This window comes from Schistocerca serialis, chromosome 2, assembly GCF_023864345.2.
Source record: "Schistocerca serialis cubense isolate TAMUIC-IGC-003099 chromosome 2, iqSchSeri2.2, whole genome shotgun sequence".
In the NCBI taxonomy this organism is placed as follows: Eukaryota; Metazoa; Arthropoda; class Insecta; order Orthoptera; family Acrididae; genus Schistocerca; species Schistocerca serialis.
Window position 1 is genome coordinate 692,127,927 of NC_064639.1, and position 21,039 is coordinate 692,148,965.

The window sequence follows — 21,039 nt, forward strand, 5'->3', positions numbered from 1 at the left end:
TTCCTCAATATTTCTACACAGTTGCAACTTATATGCTAATATAAATAGCCCTGCAAGGGTAACACACACATCAATTAGACTCATACACAACATATTTTAAAATATAGAAACCACAGATACCAAAGCTACGAATATAGATCTAGGAATATCTGATAACATTTCACTCACCATTAAAGTTTTAACAGTACCAATAAATACAAAAACAGTACATCAAATGTATAAAACAATTTCTCCCTTGAAAACTACATCCATTTTTCTATCACACTGACTAACCCATCTTGGGCAGAAATATTGTCACAAACAAATGCAAATGCTGCATAAAATCTTCTGTCTTCTTTTTTCATCAGAAATGTGCTTCCCAAACAGATTAGTCAAACACAAATGCATGGATCACAAGTGATATAAAAATTGTTTCAAGACTATGAAGACTCAACTCTGAAAACTTGTACAGACCCTTAAAAAAAGTAAGAAACTACAAAAAAAGTTTACAGAAGGCTTAATCTCTGGTAAAAGTATTAAGTAATGATAGATTAATAAGGAAGTCTGACAATACAGCATGAACTACATGGGAAATCGTTAACAGGGAAATAGGAAAAATCTGTAAGGAACAGAATACTGTACTCATATCCAGTGATAACATTAAAATAAAGAAGGAAAACGTGCCCAGTTACATTAATAACTATTTTCTGTGCCTGAAAAATTGAGCAAGAACTTTACCAGAGAAAATAACAGCACCAAAAGCAGTCAGCAATATGAGAATAAATCCCACTAATGATTATAAAACCACTGGTACATATTGCCAATTTATCATTCAGTAAGCGTGTCTTCCCACACAGACTGCAAATTTGTCAAGCTGGACTGCTATTAAAATGGAGATGCCTGTAAGGTAGGAAACTGCAGACCTGCACCCCTCCTTTAACTTCTCCAAAAAGCTTCATAAAACAGATGAAAATCAGACTCATGATCTACCTTGACACTTTTAATCTCCTGAATTGTAACATGCATGATTTTCATACAGATCACAGCACAGAAACAGCCCATAAGAAAGAGATCATTAGAAATTTAAACAACAAAAGTGTTGTGGAAATCAACCTAGATCTTTCCAAGGCCTTTGATACAGTAAATCAAATTATCCCTGACAAACTAGAGGCAATACGCATCAGGAGAATTGGGAGGAAATTATTTGAATCCTGTCTCCAAGCTAGAACTCAGTTTGTGGAACTCATCTCATCTCATAATAGGCAAAAAAGAAAATGAGTATCAGATGCTAATAAAGTGGAAGCAGGTGTCCCACAGGGTAGAGTTCTTGGCCCCCTATTATTCTTGATTTATAAAAATGACATGTATATTGCTTATTTCCGTTCATTCTATTGTGTCTTATGGAATAATGTTCTGGGGTGTACCAAAATCTCCCTTGAAAGACTTTTTTAAATGACAGGAAAGGACCATTAGAATTATCAGACACAGCTCTCCACAAACACACTACAGGCCCTCATTCATGCAGTTAAAAATACTTACAGTACCGTCTTTGTACATATTCGAAAGTGTACGTATAAATGAGCCCACTTGAGAAGTTTACGTACAGATGCATTTCTTCATTGTCACTTGAATCGTGCTGTTCACATTGTGAATGTCATAGGCCTAGTTTGTTTGTATGCTCTTGTAATTCTAAGTGGTGTGATAAATGTTTTATTCAAATTATACTGCATGTATGTCAACTCATTATTTACTTGTCAACAGAGTGTAAGTAAGACCAGTGCATTAGTTCATTGTATCAATTTTCTGAATTTTAAAAATTTTATTTTATATTTATTATTTTACTATGTAGAACAGTGCTGTGCATACCCTACATGGTATTATTACAATTCTTATCTCATGTAAGTGATGCAAAAAATGATCATGAACAAAACTAAACTTGCATATCACATATTTTGCAGAAGAAGTTGTTATTGTGATTAATAGATTGTACTTTCATTTCGAAGACACTTTCATTTGTCAATAAGTAAATGCCATAGCACAGTTGAATTGAACAGAAAATGCTCCTACAACTGTATAAGAGTCTGCTAAAGATGCACAGTTCTCAACATGGAAAAACTTAATACAGTAGTGCAGCTATGTTTAAAGCAGAAATTAACTGCAGGGAGATGCAGTGTAGGCTACATAATGATTAAGCAGAATTCTGTAAACAGAGTTAAACTGTTAATGATAAAATTGCCAATGTAAAGCTTTACTTACACATTCTGCCTCCAAGAATTTTTGTTGGCAATAGTATGCTATACTGTAAACATTCCTTTTAGCCACATTCAAACCACCCCATATGGCTTGATATATCTCAAAAATATTGAATGGTTTCAAATGGGGAAGTACTGACTTCATAATAAATATAGCAACAGAATGGCATTAATATAATCTGCCAAGTAAAATCTGAATGGGCTACTAGTACAAAATTACAAATTCAAATATGAAGAGAGTGATTTTGCAGTTGTAAGACAGTAGGCCTGATTGAAATCAATGACATTTAAAATTAACAAAAAGGAATTATTGTTTCCCCATCTTAAAATGGAAGAGTTGGTGAAAAAATAGCACTGTATGTAGGATTGCGGATTTCACATTTCTGACCATAATGTTTAGCAGCAGCAAACATTTCAACATTTGACATACAGTATGTAGTAGGCACCTCAGTTGTTTTGTACACTTTAATTGGCACTGATTACTGTTGTTCTAGGACGTGATGGCGGTTTAGCTCACATAGAACTTCACTAAAGTAACTTTCGCTCTAATCTGGTCTTTACAGAAGGCAGATTATAATACCAGTAGTAAATTATTACCTTGTTCTTATGCTGTTGCAATCTTGAACACAATATTCAGTTGTGCTTTGTTGTCTATAAACTCATAAGTATAGTTTTAACGACTGTTTTGGTAGAATGATTAGCCACCGATGTCACTTTTTCCGACGATTTAGCACCGCAAACCGCAAGGAAAATGAATCGTTTTGGTGATGTATTCAGTGCCCGGCACTATGGTATATTAGTGAAAATACCCATAAACATAATCCGCAGGTATCAACAAATATGGTATGTTTGCTTCGGAAACAGTTGGTTACTTTGCATGGTGTTCTCACTTCCGTGGGACTGAACCACAGGACACGTAGCTGCGATTCTTTTCGCATAATCACAGTCATCTGTGATCATGTAATACAAATGTACTGATGTTTAAAAAATTCAAACATCAAGAACGATTCACTTTATTCATTGCGGATGCTGTAGAAAACAGTGTAACTATAAATTGCTACTGTCACATAGTAATATATCATGCATTAACTCGTGAAATGATGCAAGAAACACACAATGCAGTGTTAATGATTTATTCTTATAGATCTAAAATGTAGAAAAGAAATTTGACAGCTTCTGGAGGCCAAAATCACAACGTGATACTGGTAATACACTCGCATACAAAGTTGACACGCGGCTCGGTGGCTGTGGCTAATGGTAAATGGAAGCGACCAGGCACTTCCCGTTAGTCGCTCCCATCAGCCACCGCGCCGACTGTCGACTTTTGTTTCTTGTGCGAATACGTCTCCAACGGCAAACTTTGACGTGGCTCTTTTTTTTTTTTTTTTTTTTTTTTTTTTTTTTTTTTTTTTTTTTTTTTTTTTTTGTCGTCGACTGACGTCGGGTAGCTACGGAATGTTTACGCCACGCTCATTGCGAACCATAAGTCCTTGCGGAACAATATTGTACGCCGTAGCGATAAAAGAACCATGTTTCTCTTCAAATCCGACAGCTCTGTGTGTGTGTGTGTGTGTGTGTCTGTGTGTGTTTTAATAGCAACCTGTAGCTGCCAGTCAAACGTGGACAAGTGTAATTTTGTCCACGTTTGACTGGCAGCTACAGGTTGCTAATTAACACACACACACACAAGCACACACACATTGCGAACCCTGTCCCACAACAACCAAACAACAATTAATATGCATGCCGGTGCTACAAAAAGGAGACGTCACAACCAAATACCAGGCGCCAAAGCCCCGCTGCCGTTGAGTTTTCCAGTGGTAAAAAAAATTAAGTCGCTGATTACGGATCAGAGTAAAAGCTTTCACTCAAGAGATAATTTAAACATTCAACTACAAGAAGAGCAAAGCATAAAACGTTTTCCAGCATAAGTAACATTCAGTAAATATTAATTGATATATATAGATGTTATGGAACTTCGGATATTTATCAACACAAAATTGCGAAAAATGTACTGAATATTTCAGTACAGACCATTTCACCCGCCATCGTCATGCATTTGTTCGAATAAACAATAATTCTGGACACGGGTATCGCTGGATTATGATGATTTGATAACAGGATGTCACGCACTTGTCTCGCTTCTTTTGATTCGGATAACGTCCATGAATTTCAGAAACTACCCTGGTGTAATTTGGTACACTAACATGCTTAAAATATATACAATAATGTATTGACATTAGTTTATTTTATTATTATGTACGTAATACTACATCCTGTATGATGAAGCCAATATCACTGTAAAATAATGTATGTAGAATACAATTCTTGAATATTTACACTTAGGTAATATTAAACTGAACATCATACGTTTAAATCTCTGTTTCCATAAGTCTTACGATACAGTGAAGACATATTTATCGTTTATAACACCCAAGTGTTTCTTGCGTTGGTTATCTGCTTACGCATGATGTGGCTTTCCTTTTACTTATGAAACTATGTTGGCATACCTGTTCGGTGATGTACTGCAGTTTTCAATCGTCGATGTTATAGCATACGTAGGCTGTTCTTTTACAAGAACGAAGGAAGTGTTGGAGAGAAGTGGTAAGTTTTTTTACTACCTTCATTTAATATTTACTGAATGTTGCTTATGTTGGAAAACAATTTTCGCTTTGCTTCCCTTGGGAGTGGATGTTTAAATTATCTCTTGAGCGAAAGCTTTTTCTGTAATCCGTAATCTATAAGACTTGAATGTTTTTACCACTGGAAAACTCAAGGGTAGCGGCGCTATGGGTCCTTGTATTTAGTTGTGCCATCTCCTTTTTTGTAGCACCGGCATGCATTTTAATAGTTGTTTAGTTGTTGTGGGACAAGGTTGACAAGTTTGATAGTGAGCTGCTGCTTCCGCCGAACTTCGAATTCTACAAGTCGCTAAGGCCGGTATTACACTATCAAATTTCTTTGTCAAAGATTTGATCAAAGATGTGATCCAATATTCCGTCCAATATATTTGACAAAGATCTTTGACGTAGCGCTAGAAGGGGTATTACACTGTCATCAAATTTTTCGTCAAAGTTCAAGATGGCTGACAACAACTTGTTATTAACCGCAGCAGTTCTACGTACTCCAATTGCATTGTGTGCACATGCGGAAAAGAAGTGGGGGGAAAAAATGGAACCATACATACGAGGTTGACAGTCTTAAAAGTCCTGGGATTACAACTTGATAATATATTCAGTTGGGAGGAGCACACCACAGAACTGCAAAAAGGCCTTAACAAATCTGTATTTGCAATTCGAGTGTTAGCAGACATAGGCAACATAAAAATGAAAAAGCTTGCATACTTTCATTCCATAATGTCATATGGGATAATATTTTGTGGTAAATCTTTAAGTCAAACAAAAGTTTTCAAGTTCCAAAAGCGTGTAATACGTATTATTTGTGGAGTAAATTCACGGACCTCCTGCAGAAACCTCTTCAAAGAACTGGGTATACTAACTACTGCCTCTCAGTATATTTACTTCTTAATGAAATTTGTCGTAAATAATATATCTCTTTTTCCAACAAACAACTCAGTTCATACATACAATACCAGGAACAAAAATGATCTGCACAAGGACTTAAAAAGCACTTACTTTAGTTCAAAAAGGGGTCCACTACTCAGGAACACTCATCTTCAATAATTTGCCAGGAAACATAAAAAAATTTAGTTAGAAATAGCTTCAAAGGAGCGTGAAAGGCTTACTACTGGCCAACTCCTACTCCATTGGCGAAGTTTTTAGTAGAAACAAATGATGTATTTATTCATACTATTAGTATTGTCATTTCAGCTTAAAAAAATCGACATGTTCCACATCCACGAGGATCTCCTCAGCACGGATCTATGGAACGAAAAACTAATCTAATCTGGGTGAAGCCGTGGGTTTTACGACGACACGATAAGGAAATACAGAAGCGTCCGATCTTACCCGTCGGCTTTGACCCATGACGTCACAAATATGGCGGAAACGACCATAAACGACAATTCCAATATGGCGGATATAAAAACATCGCATACGTATCATAAACACTGAAATACACAGGTTTCACAAAAAGCCTAATGACTAACGGGACAAGCGTGGGAAATTGGGGGTTTTTGGGTGGGGAGAAACTAAATATACACAAATGTAGCCACCGACCGCCATACAAAACCACGCAAAACGACGAAAAAAATCGGGACTAGTGCAGCAGGGGATACAACCCGTCGGCTTTGAACAATCACGTCACAAGTCGCCAGAGAGCATGTATTACAGAGATGAAAGAGCTGAGGAGAATGTTGAGAAACAAAGGAATGCGAGAGAGATAAACATTGATCTTGTCAAAGGCATAAGTGTTTTTTGACTTTTTAAAAAAAAAATCTCACGAGATAGAATAAACTGATCCTACTTTATTAAGCAATATCTTGTCAAAAGCCGAGAAGCGATTGTTCTTAATGTTCTAGCTCCCTTCAGTACGTAATAAGTGTTTTTTGACTTTTTTTAAAAAAAAAATCTCACAAGATAGAATAAACTGATCCTACTTTATTAAGCAGCTCCCTTCAGTAGCTAATAAGTGTTTTTTGGCTTTAAAAAAAAAATCTCACGAGATAGAATAAACTGATCCTGCTTTATTAAGCAATAGTGTTTTTTTGGCTTTTTAAAAAAAAATCTCACGAGATGGAATAAATTGATCCTACTTTATTAAGCAATAGTGTTTTTTTGGCTTTTTAAAAAAAAAATCTCACGAGATAGAATAAACTGATCCTACTTTACTAAGCAATATCTTGTCAAAAACCGAGAAGCGATTCTTCTAATGTTGTAGCTCCCTTCAGTAGCTAATAAGTGTTTTTTGGCTTTAAAAAAAAAAAATTCACGAGATAGAATAAACTGATCCTACTTTATTAAGCAATAGTGTTTTTTAGGCTTTTTTAAAAAAAATCTCACGAGATAGAATAAACTGATCCTACTTTATTAAGCAATATCTTGTCAAAAGCCGAGAAGCGATTTTTCTAGTGTTGTAGCTGCCTTCAGTAGCTGATAAGTGTGTTTTGGCTTTAAAAAAATAATCTCACGAGATAGAATAAGCCGATCCTACTTTATTAAGTAATCAGTAAAAAACTAAATTGAAACATAACAGCAAAAGCTTATTAGAACACAGAACTGCTTTATTATCTATGCCTCGAAGTGAAGCCATTAAGATCTATGACTAAGGCCGGTATTACACTATCAAATTTCTTTGTCAAAGATTTGATCAAAGATGTGATCCAATATTCCGTCCAATATATTGGACAAAGATCTTTGACGTAGCGCTAGAAGGGGTATTACACTGTCATCAAAGTTTTCGTCAAAGTTCAAGATGGCTGACAGAAACATATTGTTATTAACCGCAGCAGCTGCTGCTTGTGCCACAATTGCTGTGTGTGCACATGAGATACAGAAGCGGGGAAAAAAAAGGAAACGTACCTGGGTGAAGCCGTGGGTTTCACGACGAGACGAAAAAAGCATTCAGCAAAACTTGTTACGTGAGTTAATAGTGGAAGACGTCAAGTCATACATCAATTTCTTGCGAATGGATGAGCATACTTTTCAGTATGTTCTCAGTGAAGTGATTCCTCATATCTCAAAACACAATACTCACCTAAGAACTGCTATATCTGCAGAAGACAGGCTCACTGTAACGCTACGATTCCTTGCTACAGGAGAAAGTTACTCTAGCTTACAGTACAGCACTCGAATTCCACAATGCACATTAAGTAAAATAATACCTGAAACGTGTGAAGCAATTTACAAAGCACTAAAGGACTATTGTCTGAAGGTAAATAACTGTTCTATACACTTTATGTTCATGAAGATAAATTGTTATTATTTTATTTATTTAATTTTATTTACATGGCAAATGAGATGTGTGATACCACAAAATTAATTGAAATGTATGAAGCGGATGAGACACTTTACAATGTGAGGCACCCTGATTATAAAAATAGATTAAGAAGATTGGAGAGATACAAAATTTGTAGACACATATATATTTATGGAAGGGAATCTTCATCCTGTATTCCAGCCTGCTGCAAGGCAACCTGGATATATCCAGAGGTGGACGGTTGTGCACGGACTGTCGCATGCAGCAAATCCCACCTGTCCATTAATGTCCGCTGCAGACTGTGCATAGTGGCAGTGGTGTATTCCCTGCTGCCCACTCTTTCCATTTCACGCAGATCTGCTGCGATGTGGGCGCCAAGGGTACTATAGCGGTCATCATGGACAGGCATGGTTCTGGCAGCATCAGCCATAGCCTGAAGTGTCCTGCTGGCCTCCTGCATGACGTTAGTTGCCACGTCTGGCGTGACTTTCCTCCTTTTGGTGGGAGGCCGCTCTTGACGCAGGGGCTGTGGCTGTGCCTCGCTACATGCGACAGGCTCTTGCACGTCTTGCTATAAAATAAAAGATAAAAGCCATTAGTTACGTACTTCCTTGCACATACAAAAAATCTTATTTATTTACAGGTACCCTCAAGCAGAGGAGAGTGGGAGCAAATTGCAGAGGATTTCGAGAAGAAGTGGAACTGTTATAACACTATAGGAGCAATGGACGGAAAGCACATTCGTATTAAATGTCCACAAGCTAGTGGATCGCACTTTTTTAATTATAAATCCTTCAATAGTATCATTTTATTTGCCATGGTAGATGCTTCCTACAAATTTTTGTATGTAGATGTAGGAACTAATGGGCGTGTTGGTGATGCTGGAGTGTTTTCAAAAAGCAAACTATGTGAGTGTCTCATTGACCGATCTATGCTCAACATTCCTGAAGGCAGGAAGCTTGGGAACACAAACATTACAACTCCAATGGTAGTACTGGCAGATGACGCTTTTCCTCTGAGTTATAACATTATGAAGCCATACCCCTTAAAAGGAATCACAAAAGAAGAAAAGGTTTTCAATTACAGACTGTCACGAGGGAGAAGATTAGTGGAGAGCAGCTTTGGCATTCTTGCAAGTCGTTTCAGGATTTTTCTTACTACCATTAATCTGCCTCCTGAAAAAGTTACCACAATAACACTGGCTGCCTGCACATTGCACAACTTGTTAACTGAGAGAAGAAAACACTTGTACACACGGCAGGAAACTGTGTCTGCCATAGTAGGAGACTGCACTTATTTTGAGACACAAACCACTGAGGACCTACAGCAAATGGAACCAATAGCCTGCCAAGCTGCTTCTGGACGTACAGTACACGGGAGAGCAGTTAGGGAATACTTTAAGACATTTTACAATGGCGCTGGGAAGGTGCCCTGGCAAGATAATCACATTTAGTAACGTAAAATGTAAACAAATGTACATACTGCTAACATATCCTCAAACATCGGTGTCGGTGTCGCACGTTCACTACCAGCTTCACTATCCGTGCTCTCCAAATTGCACATACTTTCGTCGGCCTCTGTAGACTGGTCTAGAAATTTCAGCATTTGAAACCAGTACACTTGTGGTGTGTACACCGCCTGCGCACTGGCTCCACTTTTGCTTTTATTCATCTGCAATATTAATAATGAAAATAATTTAACTACTTGTAGGTTACGTAAACATTATTGTATGCTTCAAGTCGCTGCAGTGAACAAATTAATGCTAATCATTTGTATAACATGTAAACTTAACTTGCATAAATAAATATAAATGAATATGTCAATACGTACTTTCGCTTTTTCGTACGAGTAGCTAGTACGGAGGCCATTTATCTTCCTCTTTATGTCTTCGGCCGTACATCCTGGCCGTATGTCTCGGCTGATTATCTCTGCAATATTTTTATAACTTTCCAATCTTCTTAACCTATTTTTATATTCAGGGTGCCTCACATTGTAAAGCGCCTCATCCGCTTCGTACAATTCAGTTAATTTTGTGGTAGACGCCACACACCAATTGTATTTAGCAGCCATGTTTACAAACACAAAAGATGACAGAACGCTCCAGCGATGCTGGCGCTCGGCGTGGTAACATATCGCATTGCAGTGAACAGAAGACAAGCGATTTCTTTGATCAAATATACGGCCTCGGCCTAGATTTGATCAAATATTGGACGACATTTGTCAAAGATCCCTATTACACTATCAAAAATCTTTGACAAAGATATTGGACAAAGATCTTGGACAAAGAAATTTGATAGTGTAATACCGGCCTAAGGAATGACGTTATGACGTCACACACCACAACACGCTTACGTCACGGGTCAAAGCCGACGAGTAAGATCGGAGGTTTCTGTTGACCCCACGATAAAAGCATTCAACAAAACTTGTTACGTGAGCTTACAGTGGAAGACGTCAAGTCGTACATCAATTACTTAAGAATGGATGAGCGTACATTTCTGTATGTGCTCAATGAAGTGTATCCTCATATCACAAAGCACAATATTCACTTAAGAACTGCTACATCTTCAGAAGACTGGCTCACTGTAACACTCCGATTCCTTGCTACAGGAGAGGGTTATGTTAGGTTAGGTCACGTCTCCAATCTTCTTAATCTATTTTTGTATTCAGGATGCCTCACGTTGTAAAGCGCCTCAACAGCTTCAGACATCTCTATTAATTTTGTAGTTGTCGGCACACACCAATTGTATTTACCGGCAATGGTTATAAAAACACTACAGACGACAGAACCCTGCAGCGATGCTAGCGCTCCATGTGGTAACATGTCACATTGCAGTGAACAGAAGACAAGCGGTTTCTTTGATCAAATATACAGTGAGGCCCTAGATTTGATCAAATATTGGACGACATTTGACAAAGTCCCTATTACACTATCAAATATCTTTGACAAAGATATTGGACAAAGAAATTTGATTGTGTAATACCGGCCTAATATACCGGTAACAAGAAAGCAGTGCTTCATATACGAGTGTCATCTTTTAAGTAATGTACATTATTACGTAATTAAAACTTGTTCCAGTGTCATATACCATTGTCATGAATATCCACAATCATGTCTTGCGATGATAGATATACAGGGAACTAAGTCAAGCGGAATGACCAGAATGGTAACACTGTGTTAATGTTGGAAGTTGAGAATCTAGCTGATGTGGTTCTTTTGCTTCGGACTTCATCTGATTTGCTGCACTTGTAGATAACAATACTGAGAGTTATTTGTGGGTGTTTGTTTCTGAGTAATGGCAACTCAACTCTGCAATTGGCACACAGTACAGTCTATAGAATGCAAGAGGAGTACGGGGTGTTCAGTAACACACGAAACGAGATCTTTATGTTCTTATCCATTCTTGCCGCACATACACGTGTAAAAGAAGCAGAGTAATACATTTTTTGTACCTTACGCTAATGTCTGGCGTTTCATGTTTTGCTTCCACGAGGAGTTTTTTGCTTTGTCTAGGACGTTGTCGTCACTTCTGGTTTCTTTCCAGATTGCAAATTCCCGAGTTGCCAGTTTAATTGAGTATTCTGATTTACTTACTTGCTCGTTTTTTGTCTTATTTGTCGCTTATTTTTAAGAAAAAATGTGGGGCTAATGTTTTGACCTAACACCATGAAGAGTCCTCAAGCTGGTGGATGTCTGCAACGAGTGGGCTTAATTTTTATTCGTCGTGCTTACTCTTGTGCTGTTTTGCCTTCCATGTCTAGTTACACTGGTTGATATGGAGCCTCCACTTGCACTGCTTTGCTTCCAGTGTCTAATTTGACAACTACTGATACGTCCCCCACACTTGCACTTCATCTGTCTCTGTGTCAGCTTCATTTCCATTGCCTGCCACATTATTGGTGGTTCTCTTGATATCCTGTAGTGTTAAGTCACACAGAATGCCATTACTGTGCTGTCCATATTTCATAAAATCTCTTTTTTCATTGACAGATTTAATGTATCTGTTATTTCGAGTAAGTTTCTTGAATATTTTGTATCAGAGGCACAACTACTGTAGCCTATATTTCAACTAAAAAATGGAGTTTTTTGTAGTACACCATATCACAAGTCATGGTGTTCCACAGGGCTCCATTTTAGGTCCCTTTCTTTTTTTTTTTGGTCTGCGTTAATGATTTCCCATCACATGCTAAGGATTCTGAACCAGTACTGTTTGCAGATGACACCAGTTTATTGATGGGAATAAAGAAGAAAATCTTACTGCATCTCCAAAAGATATTACAAAAGGAGTGTCTGAATAGTTTACCAGAAACAAGCTAATATTAATCCCCAAAAAACGGTACTCATGAATTTCCACACTGATCAAAATAAAAATCCGGCACAACCTGTAATATGTATAGATAACCAAAACATTAGTGCTGTCAGTGAAACTAAATTTCTTGGGATTCATATCCAGGAAAATCTTAAATGGAGCACTCACATCACAGCCCTAAATTCAAAATCCGGCCAGGGTGGCCGAGCGGTTGTAGGCGCTACAGTCTGGAACTGCGCGACCACTACGGTCGCAGGTTCGAATCCTGCCTCAGGCATGGATGTGTGTGATGCCCTTAGGTTCGTTAGGTTTAATTAGTTCTAAGTTCTAGGGGACTGATGACCTTAGAAGTTAAGTCCCATAGTGCTCAGAGCCATTTGAACCTAAATTCAAAACTAGCAAAAATAAGCTATGTAGGCTAGTAACAATTCTCTGCAACAATACTAGTGCAGAAACAGTTAGGGCTGTATACTTTGCTCATGTACATTCTATACTGAACTATGGTATTATTTTCTGGGGAAATGTACACCAGGCCATAACAGTTTTCAGGAAACAAAAGGCAATTATAAGAATAATGAAACAAGTGAGCAGCAGAAAACCATGCAAACCTTTCTTTAACGATCTAAAGATCCTACCCCTTCCCTGCATTTATACACTGGAAGTAGTCACACATGTCAAAAAAAAAAAAAAAGCATACTGAGTAAAGAAAACCTTTTTCCTCAAAACAAAAGTGCCCATGATTACAGTAACAGGTCAGACAGTGACATACGTGTTAATCATTGTAGCACCACATTATGCCAAAAAGGTGTATATCATGCAGGAACAAAACTTTGCAACAGATTACCAAGACATATAAAATCTCTTCTTGAACTACAAAGCTTTAAAAAGTCTGTGTCATCCTACCTTCTGAAAAACTGCTACTATTCAATCTCACAGTATCTTATGCAAGAAAAAATCTAATTTGTATCGTTAATTGTAGAAATAAGTTATAAATATACAGTATTTCAGAAATTTGTAATTATTAACTGTATAGTTCCAATTTGTCATAGAAATTTAAATAATGTATGTTTGACATTTGAAAAACCAATAGCTAAAAATATTATGTGTCCAATATCCTGTGTACTATATATGTACTGAAAAAGAGATAGGCCTATATATGGACAAATAAATAAATAAATATAAAAAATGCATGATACAGTTTTAAAAACATCTGTCTGTTACAAAATTTTGAGCAGCAATCTGATTGTAAGTTGTTCGTTCATCCATCCAACAACTGTAAGTTGTTCATTCATCCATCCAACCACTGTATCTCATAGAGTTTTGTGATAGAAGAGGACTCTCAGTGATGTGGAAGGAGTCAATTTTATTAAGTGCTGGAATGACCAGCAGTTTGCATGCATTGTGTTTCCATGGAAATATGGCTATTTGCTCACTCATTAGGTCAGAATTGAATGCTACGACACATTTTCATACATGTCTGTAGGGTATTTGCTATTTAAATTAATGAGGTGGTTGCTCATCTTAAATAGCACAAGTGTGTGACCAAGCTTGATGTTTGTATCTAATAGATGGATCATCATCAACATGTCTCATGGTCTTGCTAGAGAAAACAGTTTGAAGAGGTTGGTGATTTGCCCAGGATATTGGTATACAATTTAGTAAAACAGTGAAACATTTTATCTATCAACAGGATTTGAATAAGTTGCCTCTAGAGTAAGAACAACCACAGTGATGTTGATCTACAGTTTTGTATTTGAGAACTGGCCCAGAAGTCCTCATCAGTAGCAGCTTAGTTATTTGATATCGACTGCTGGATAAAGGTGTCCTCAGAATTTTCTGTGCATTACAGTCTTTGGCTGTGTACATTGACATCTCTCTTGCATGTTTTTTAATGCCATCTACTCACTTTCCATTAAGTTCTTCTCTGTTGTACTCCAGCATAGAATTTAAACTGCTGTGCATCTGTACACTTGCATACATGTACTGCCCACCTCTTATTTCATTTTAATTACAGCCATAGGTCCTCTGTTTCAGTGTGTTGCTTGATCCGTGTGCATGCTTTCCTATCTCTGCAAGTAATTCCCAACATTCTTCTTGCTATTAGTTCTCCAAGCAAGCATCAGTATATATATTTTTCACATTAAAAGTTGTGGCCCATAATTATAAATTAAGACTGGTAATACACATGGTAGTAAACTTCCCTTTTCAGACAAACTGAGAGCTTTATACTAGATAAAAACTGAAAATTAATTTCTAAGTGCTTTCATTCACAGTGGCTAGTTTATACAAATGTAGGAGCAACCATCCAGCAATGCACTATATCTGGTATGTGGCAGATGTGAGCTGTTTTAAAAACAGATGCATTGTAGCCTGCACAATACTCATTGCAGTTTCATACAAATGGCTTATTAACAGAATGTATGATTCAGGTGAGGAGAAGTGCATATAATTTCAACTTCCACAATCAAAGAAACAGTGGTTGCATAAATATTCCATGGTTAGAACATATAAAGTTACATAGGGGATATGTGTCTCGCTATTACAATCAGATTCAGAAACTGTCATTGTCACTACAATTTTTTGTTTGTTTCGGTATGTTTATATCATAATTGCTATGACTGTGGTTTATTATAATATTTATTAATTTGATTGTAAATGGAAATACTTGATTCATGTATTTTGATTACTATTACCTTCTTATCCTATCGTTCCCTTCAGAGTACTATATTATTTACTTTACCTCATTTTCTTCCAGAATATGCAGTGCTCTTGAGGTATGTTTCAGAAACATAATGACAGATACTTTTTCATGAGGGTGTTCACACTCGCTTCTCTTTGGCAGAATATTTTAAAAGTAGTTATGTAGGTCATCTCCATTTGTTATTATTGCCCAGTGGTTTCTTCATATTGAGTTCTGCCTTGACTATCATTATCTGTTCTTTAAATTCCTTAGTCAAATGATATCTTTTTTCCAAACTTTAAAATCATCAGTCAGTATTTGGTTCGTGGTTGCTATAATTTAACCTGACTATTCCCCCACCCAAAAACAATAAAAAAAAATTAAACATAAATTTTTTTGAGAACTATGCATTTCATTCAGCTGTTATCAGTTAACTTCTGTGAATATCCTCACAGTACTTCCATGTGGAGCAAATTGATTGTTTACAATCTTAACATTACATATCCTTTTATTGATGAAGATTCCAAAGTTTTTCAGTCATATTCAAGAATAGTTTGTGTGAAAGTCTCTTTACACATGTACCACACTTTCCATCAATAAACCATTTTTATATTCACCCTCTCTACATTTGGTTTCACGTGTAATTCTGTTTCACATTGGCTTATAATATTACACCTAATCTCTGTGACATAGTCCATAGATATACCATCAGGCACCAAATTTTTTTCCTATTGTCTGTGTGTATTATTACCATTTGTCAACATTTTAAGATGAGCAGCCAGTTATTACACAAAATGAAAATATTACCTCACTTTTTGTTTTTATAGGTTTGTCGTCATTAGTAAGCACATTTTTTTCTAGATAACATCAAAGACAGTGTAAAAAAAGTTATTACTCGAATTATTTTTCCTAAAGCTAAGTTGATGGTTTTGGAATGTGCAGGAGGGTTCTTTGCTCTGGGGTGTGAAATGTGCTCAGGTGCCTCAATTGGTGAACCAGTTTGCACAAAAGGGAAATGACCAGGTTCAACTCCTAATCCAACGAACTTCTAATCTGCCAGGAAGTTTTGTTACATTTGACTACTGTGTCACTTGTAATTTCTGGATCTGAAATTACTCTTTGGTAATTTTTGTCTTGTGAACATTACACTGTGGTCCAAGGCATCTTTCTGTGCCTAATATTTCATGCCCAGTGCTGGAGACATCGTTAGAAGTTGTAAAAACTCAGTAGTTTGAAACTTAAAACCAAGCTCAACACTGTGTGATAATTACTCTGTGGGTCCTGTGTGTGGGTTGACTCATGCAAACTGAATGCTGTTACAAGAAAGTTATAGTTCATGTTATAAACTATCTAAAATTTTGTCTGTTCTAATTTGAACTGTGCTTACTTTTTGATTTGAGAGCTTACACTGATTTGTTTAGTTTGCAGAATTGTTAACGATGAAAGAATTGGCAAGGAGATATATTCCTAAATACTGGAGAGTGCGGCGGTCTGCTGAAGTTGTAGAAGAGGAACTCAGTGATTATGAAGATTTAGACATAATAGATATGATGCCATATGATTTGGATATCACATCTGTTGTGAAAGTTAAGAATCCTTATTTGTGGAGCTGCTACCAGCTAAAAAAGGCAGAGTACAGGAAACGATATGGCCACGTGTCAGAAGTAACATTGTACCATGCAACAGCAGAAGACAATGTACAATCCATCATTAGTGAGAACTTTGATTGGAGGTTTTCTGTACGAACAAAATTTGGCAGAGGTGTTAGCTTCAGTCCAGATCTTAAGTACGCTAATAGACATTGTAATAGCAATGCTGGATGTGCGAGAGCTATGATAGTTGCAAGTGTACTGGTATCAAATAAATGCCAGGGTTCATACTCTACTAAGATACCCACCAAAGGTTGTGATACAACTGTTGGGAACAAGGACAAAGTTTATGTCAAGTATTCTGATAACGAGTTTTATCCAGAATATGTAATATATTATAATGATGATTCAGAGCTATACTGAATGATAGATTTTAATTGGCAGTGATTCTTCCATGTTTGTATGTGTTTTGTGGAATATAATTCTGGGATTTACAATTTTTTTTTTCTGTCTCAAGTTTAGTGCCACTATATTCTTACCCTATTTACATATTGAAAAAAATCTATGGAAAATGTGTCATATATCTTAAAAATAAATAAAACTATTCTTACACATTTTGAAGTTTGAGTTTGTGTACAAGAAGTACCTGATTTATTCAGTTTTAAAGGTACTGTCTACAAAGTGCAGCCTGCAAACTTTTGCTTTCCTCCTTCTAAGTTGTCTTATTTGATCACTTTATGTACATTGCTGTAATAGATGAACAATGGGTTGTAGGATTCATGTTATAATGAAGTCTCTCTAAGTACTGAATGTGGGAGGGAGAACTCTCATCACTATGGATTTACAGCAGGTAACAGTTTGAGCACTCCCATTGGAGATCTGTGATCAAAGAAATACTCGTTGATTGAAAGGTTTCCAGTCAAAAAATAACAAAATGTGTGCATCATGAGGATGGTGCAAAACTTCTTTTGAGCAATTTAGAAAATGAGGTAGATCAAAAGCTAACGATATATATTTTCTGTTCATACATCTGTGTACCGCACATCAACCAGTTACCGACATGTGGTTACCTTTCCTTGTGTTCCTTTGTTGTTTCTATCCTAGTATTTTCATTATTGCAACAAGGAACTGAATGACCTCCTACACGCTAACCAGCATGGACTCCAAAAATATCTATCGTGTGAAACCCGACTTGCACTTTTCTCACATTACATACTGAAAGCTTTGTTTGGAAGTCAGGTAGATGCAGTATTTCATGACTTCCCAAAAGCATTTGACTCAGTACTACACCTACACTTATTATCAAAAGTACAAACGTGTGGGGTATCAAGAGAAATTTGTGGCTGGATTGAGGACTTTTTGGTAGGGAGGTCACAGCATTTTATCTTGGATGGAAATTCATTGTCAGATGTAGAAGTAACTTAAGGTGTGCCCCAGGGAAGTGTGTTGGGACCTTTACTGGTCATGTTGTATATTAATGGCCTTATGGACAATATTAATAGTAACTTTAGACTTCATGCAGATGATACAGTTGTCTCGTAGGAAGTACTGTCAGGGAGCTGCATGAATATTCAGTCAGATCTTGGTAAGATTTAAAAGTGGTGCAAAGATTGGCAGCGTGCTTTAAATGTTCAAAAATGTAAAATTGTACAGTTCACAAAACGAAAAAGCGTAGTGACGTATGACCATAATATCAGTGAGTCACAGTTGGAATTGGCCAACTCATACAAATGCCTGGTTGTAACATTTTGTAGGGATATGAAATGGAATGATCACCTTGGCTCAGTTATGGGTAAGCTGGGTGGTAGACTTCAGTTTATTGGTAGAAGACCGGGGAAGTGCGATCAGTCTACAAAAGAGATTTCTTGCAAATCACCTATGTGACCAGTTCTAGAATATTGCTCAAGTGTATGGGACCCTTACCAAATAGGACTAAAGGGGGATACTGAACATATACAGCGGAGTGCAACATGAATGGTCACAAATTTGTTTGACCTGTAGGAGAGTGTTAAAGAGATGCTGAAAGAACTGAACTGGCAGACTCTTGAAGGTAGAAGTAAACTATTCTGAGAAAGTCAATTAGCAAAGTTTCTGGAACCAGCTTCAAATGTTGACTTTAGGAATACACAACAACCCCCTACATATCACTCACATAGGTATCATGAAAATAAGATTAGAATATTTACAGCATGCAAAGAGACAGCCAAACAATCATTCTTCCTGCACTCCATACGTGAATGGGACGAGAAGACACTCTAATAACTAGTACAATGGCAGGTACCCTCTGCCATGCATATCTCATCAGTTTGAAGAATTTTGATGTAGATGTAGGAAGAGGTAAGGTTTTTACTTCTTTAAAATTAGTGTGCTTGATTTCCTGATGTTTGCATGATCTATGTAATTTCCTTTTTCCCACCTGTGTGTGTGTGTGTGTGTGTGTGTGTGTGTGTGTGTGTGTGTGTGTATGTGTGTGTGTGTGTGGTGTTGGTTGGTGATTTACTTTCAGTCTTTTCCTGGCTTATTGTTGACGCTTTCAGTGACAGCTTTCCTGAATTAGTACATCGGTATAAGTTCGTGTATATCCCTTCATATGGTCTCTGAACATTATGACAATACATTTTAATTTATCTACTAGGCATATCTTCCATTTAATAGGTTTTTCTATGCCTTGTGATTTGCCTGTGGGATTCTTCTTGGGGAGTATTGGGAATATATCACAAAATTTAGTTCTTGACTTTTAAGTGACTGTTGGCCCTCATTTCTGCAATTTTTTACTGCCAAGTTACACCAGACAATGCTGCTTTCAGGTCATTTAGTCTTCTTTATGAAAAATCTTTTATGGTCTGGACAACCAAAGCCACAATAGATTACATTGAGAAATAAAACTGCTTCGGCTTAAAATTCTTTTGTTCCTAGGTACTACCATTTTCATAGCACTTACAGCTGTATATTCAGGTGCAAATCTGTATATAAGTGGAAAAACAATTGTGTAGGAAATTAACAATCTCAACTCTTCTTTAACAATAATCAAAGGAATAGGAAAGATTGTTACTCTCCGTGAAGATGAACCATTGAGTTGGAGGCAGGCACGATGAAAATACATACATCTGCAGCTATAAGCCAAAGCCTTCCTCAGCAAAGAAAACATACGTACCTTCACACATGCAAGCACACCTCATGCACACTCAGCCAACGTCATCAGCAACTCTGATAACAGCTGCCAGTGGTGGAAGCCAAGTGTGTGATGTGTTTGCACATGTTAAGGTGCTGAGGAAGGCTTGGCCAATAGCTTCGTATGTATCAGTATTCTCATTGTGACTGTCTGCGACTCAATGAGTCATCTTTATGGCGAGTAGCGACCATATCTATTTCTTATATTGTTATTATTCCAACCTGAAGTTTCCAGTGTTTGATTTCAATCCTTCTTTAATAATTCTTGTGCCCTCTCTTTACTACTCCCACCACCTATATGTATGTTGAACTCACCACATAATGCAATTTTTAACTTAAGGACTTAAGGCATATAAACTAAGATAAGCAGTTCTCTATCTGTGCAATATTTTTCAAAGGTACCTTCTGGTGAATGGTACACAGAGATAACTATGAGATCAATATTTGTTAACACCAATGCAAGCAGTATAGTATCCTATTCTGTACAAAAGTTTTTTTAATTCAATTTCCTGTACAGCAAGACTGATTTTGCCATGCACAGACATATCACTGTGGGTTGTTGTTATCCGATACTTTGCATTTGGCATATCCGAATATTCAACAGATCTGTATTAGTCACCATGTTGAGTCAACAAGTGCTCGCAGATACATAAAACATCTGATTTTACTTGTACAAGCAAGTATAAAAGGTCCACATTAGTTCTTAACCCTGCAGTAGTAATGCCATGATTCCTATCATTAGTAGTTGCTCCAGACTGTCGGTCCAAATGGAGATAAACATAGATTTATAAATAAAAACCAAGAAGTTATTGTAAATATATAATTAACTACACTCCTGGAAATGGAAAAAAGAACACATTGACACCGGTGTGTCAGACCCACCATACTTGCTCCGGACACTGCGAGAGGGCTGTACAAGCAATGATCACACGCACGGCACAGCGGACACACCAGGAACCGCGGTGTTGGCCGTCGAATGGCGCTAGCTGCGCAGCATTTGTGCACCGCCGCCGTCAGTGTCAGCCAGTTTGCCGTGGCATACGGAGCTCCATCGCAGTCTTTAACACTGGTAGCATGCCGCGACAGTGTGGATGTGAACCGTATGTGCAGTTGACGGACTTTGAGCGAGGGCGTATAGTGGGCATGCGGGAGGCCGGGTGGACGTACCGCCGAATTGCTCAACA

The 21,039-nt window shown here is 37.2% G+C and overlaps 2 protein-coding genes across 3 annotated transcripts in view; both read left to right on the forward strand.

The window, feature by feature from the left end:
• The first annotated feature begins 4,777 nt into the window (after positions 1-4,777).
• LOC126457826 (dynein regulatory complex protein 9) overlaps positions 4,778-21,039 on the forward strand; it is a 141,916-nt gene continuing 125,654 nt past the window's right edge. Inside the window, exon 1 of the mRNA XM_050094455.1 lies at positions 4,778-4,835. The gene's annotated coding sequence lies outside the window, so the exon portion shown is untranslated. The remainder of the gene's footprint in view (positions 4,836-21,039) is intronic.
• Positions 11,028-17,305, forward strand: LOC126457825 (protein mono-ADP-ribosyltransferase TIPARP-like). Of its 2 annotated transcripts, none has more exons than XM_050094454.1 (2): positions 11,028-11,147; positions 16,517-17,305. In XM_050094454.1, exon 2 carries the CDS (start codon positions 16,535-16,537, stop codon positions 17,105-17,107), a length of 573 nt encoding a protein of 190 aa, XP_049950411.1. In that variant the 5' UTR covers positions 11,028-11,147; positions 16,517-16,534; the 3' UTR covers positions 17,108-17,305. The 2 variants fall into 2 exon arrangements, with proteins under 2 accessions (XP_049950411.1, XP_049950410.1); XM_050094453.1 differs by lacking the exon at positions 11,028-11,147 and adding an exon at positions 11,164-11,272.

Coding starts and splice junctions, on each gene's coding strand:
- LOC126457825 (XM_050094453.1), top strand. CDS start 11,228: ATGATAGATATACAGGGAACTAAGTCAAGCGGAATGACCAGAATG. Junction 11,273..16,516: donor CAAGCGGAATGACCAGAATG/GTAACACTGTGT, acceptor TGATTTGTTTAG/TTTGCAGAATTGTTAACGAT.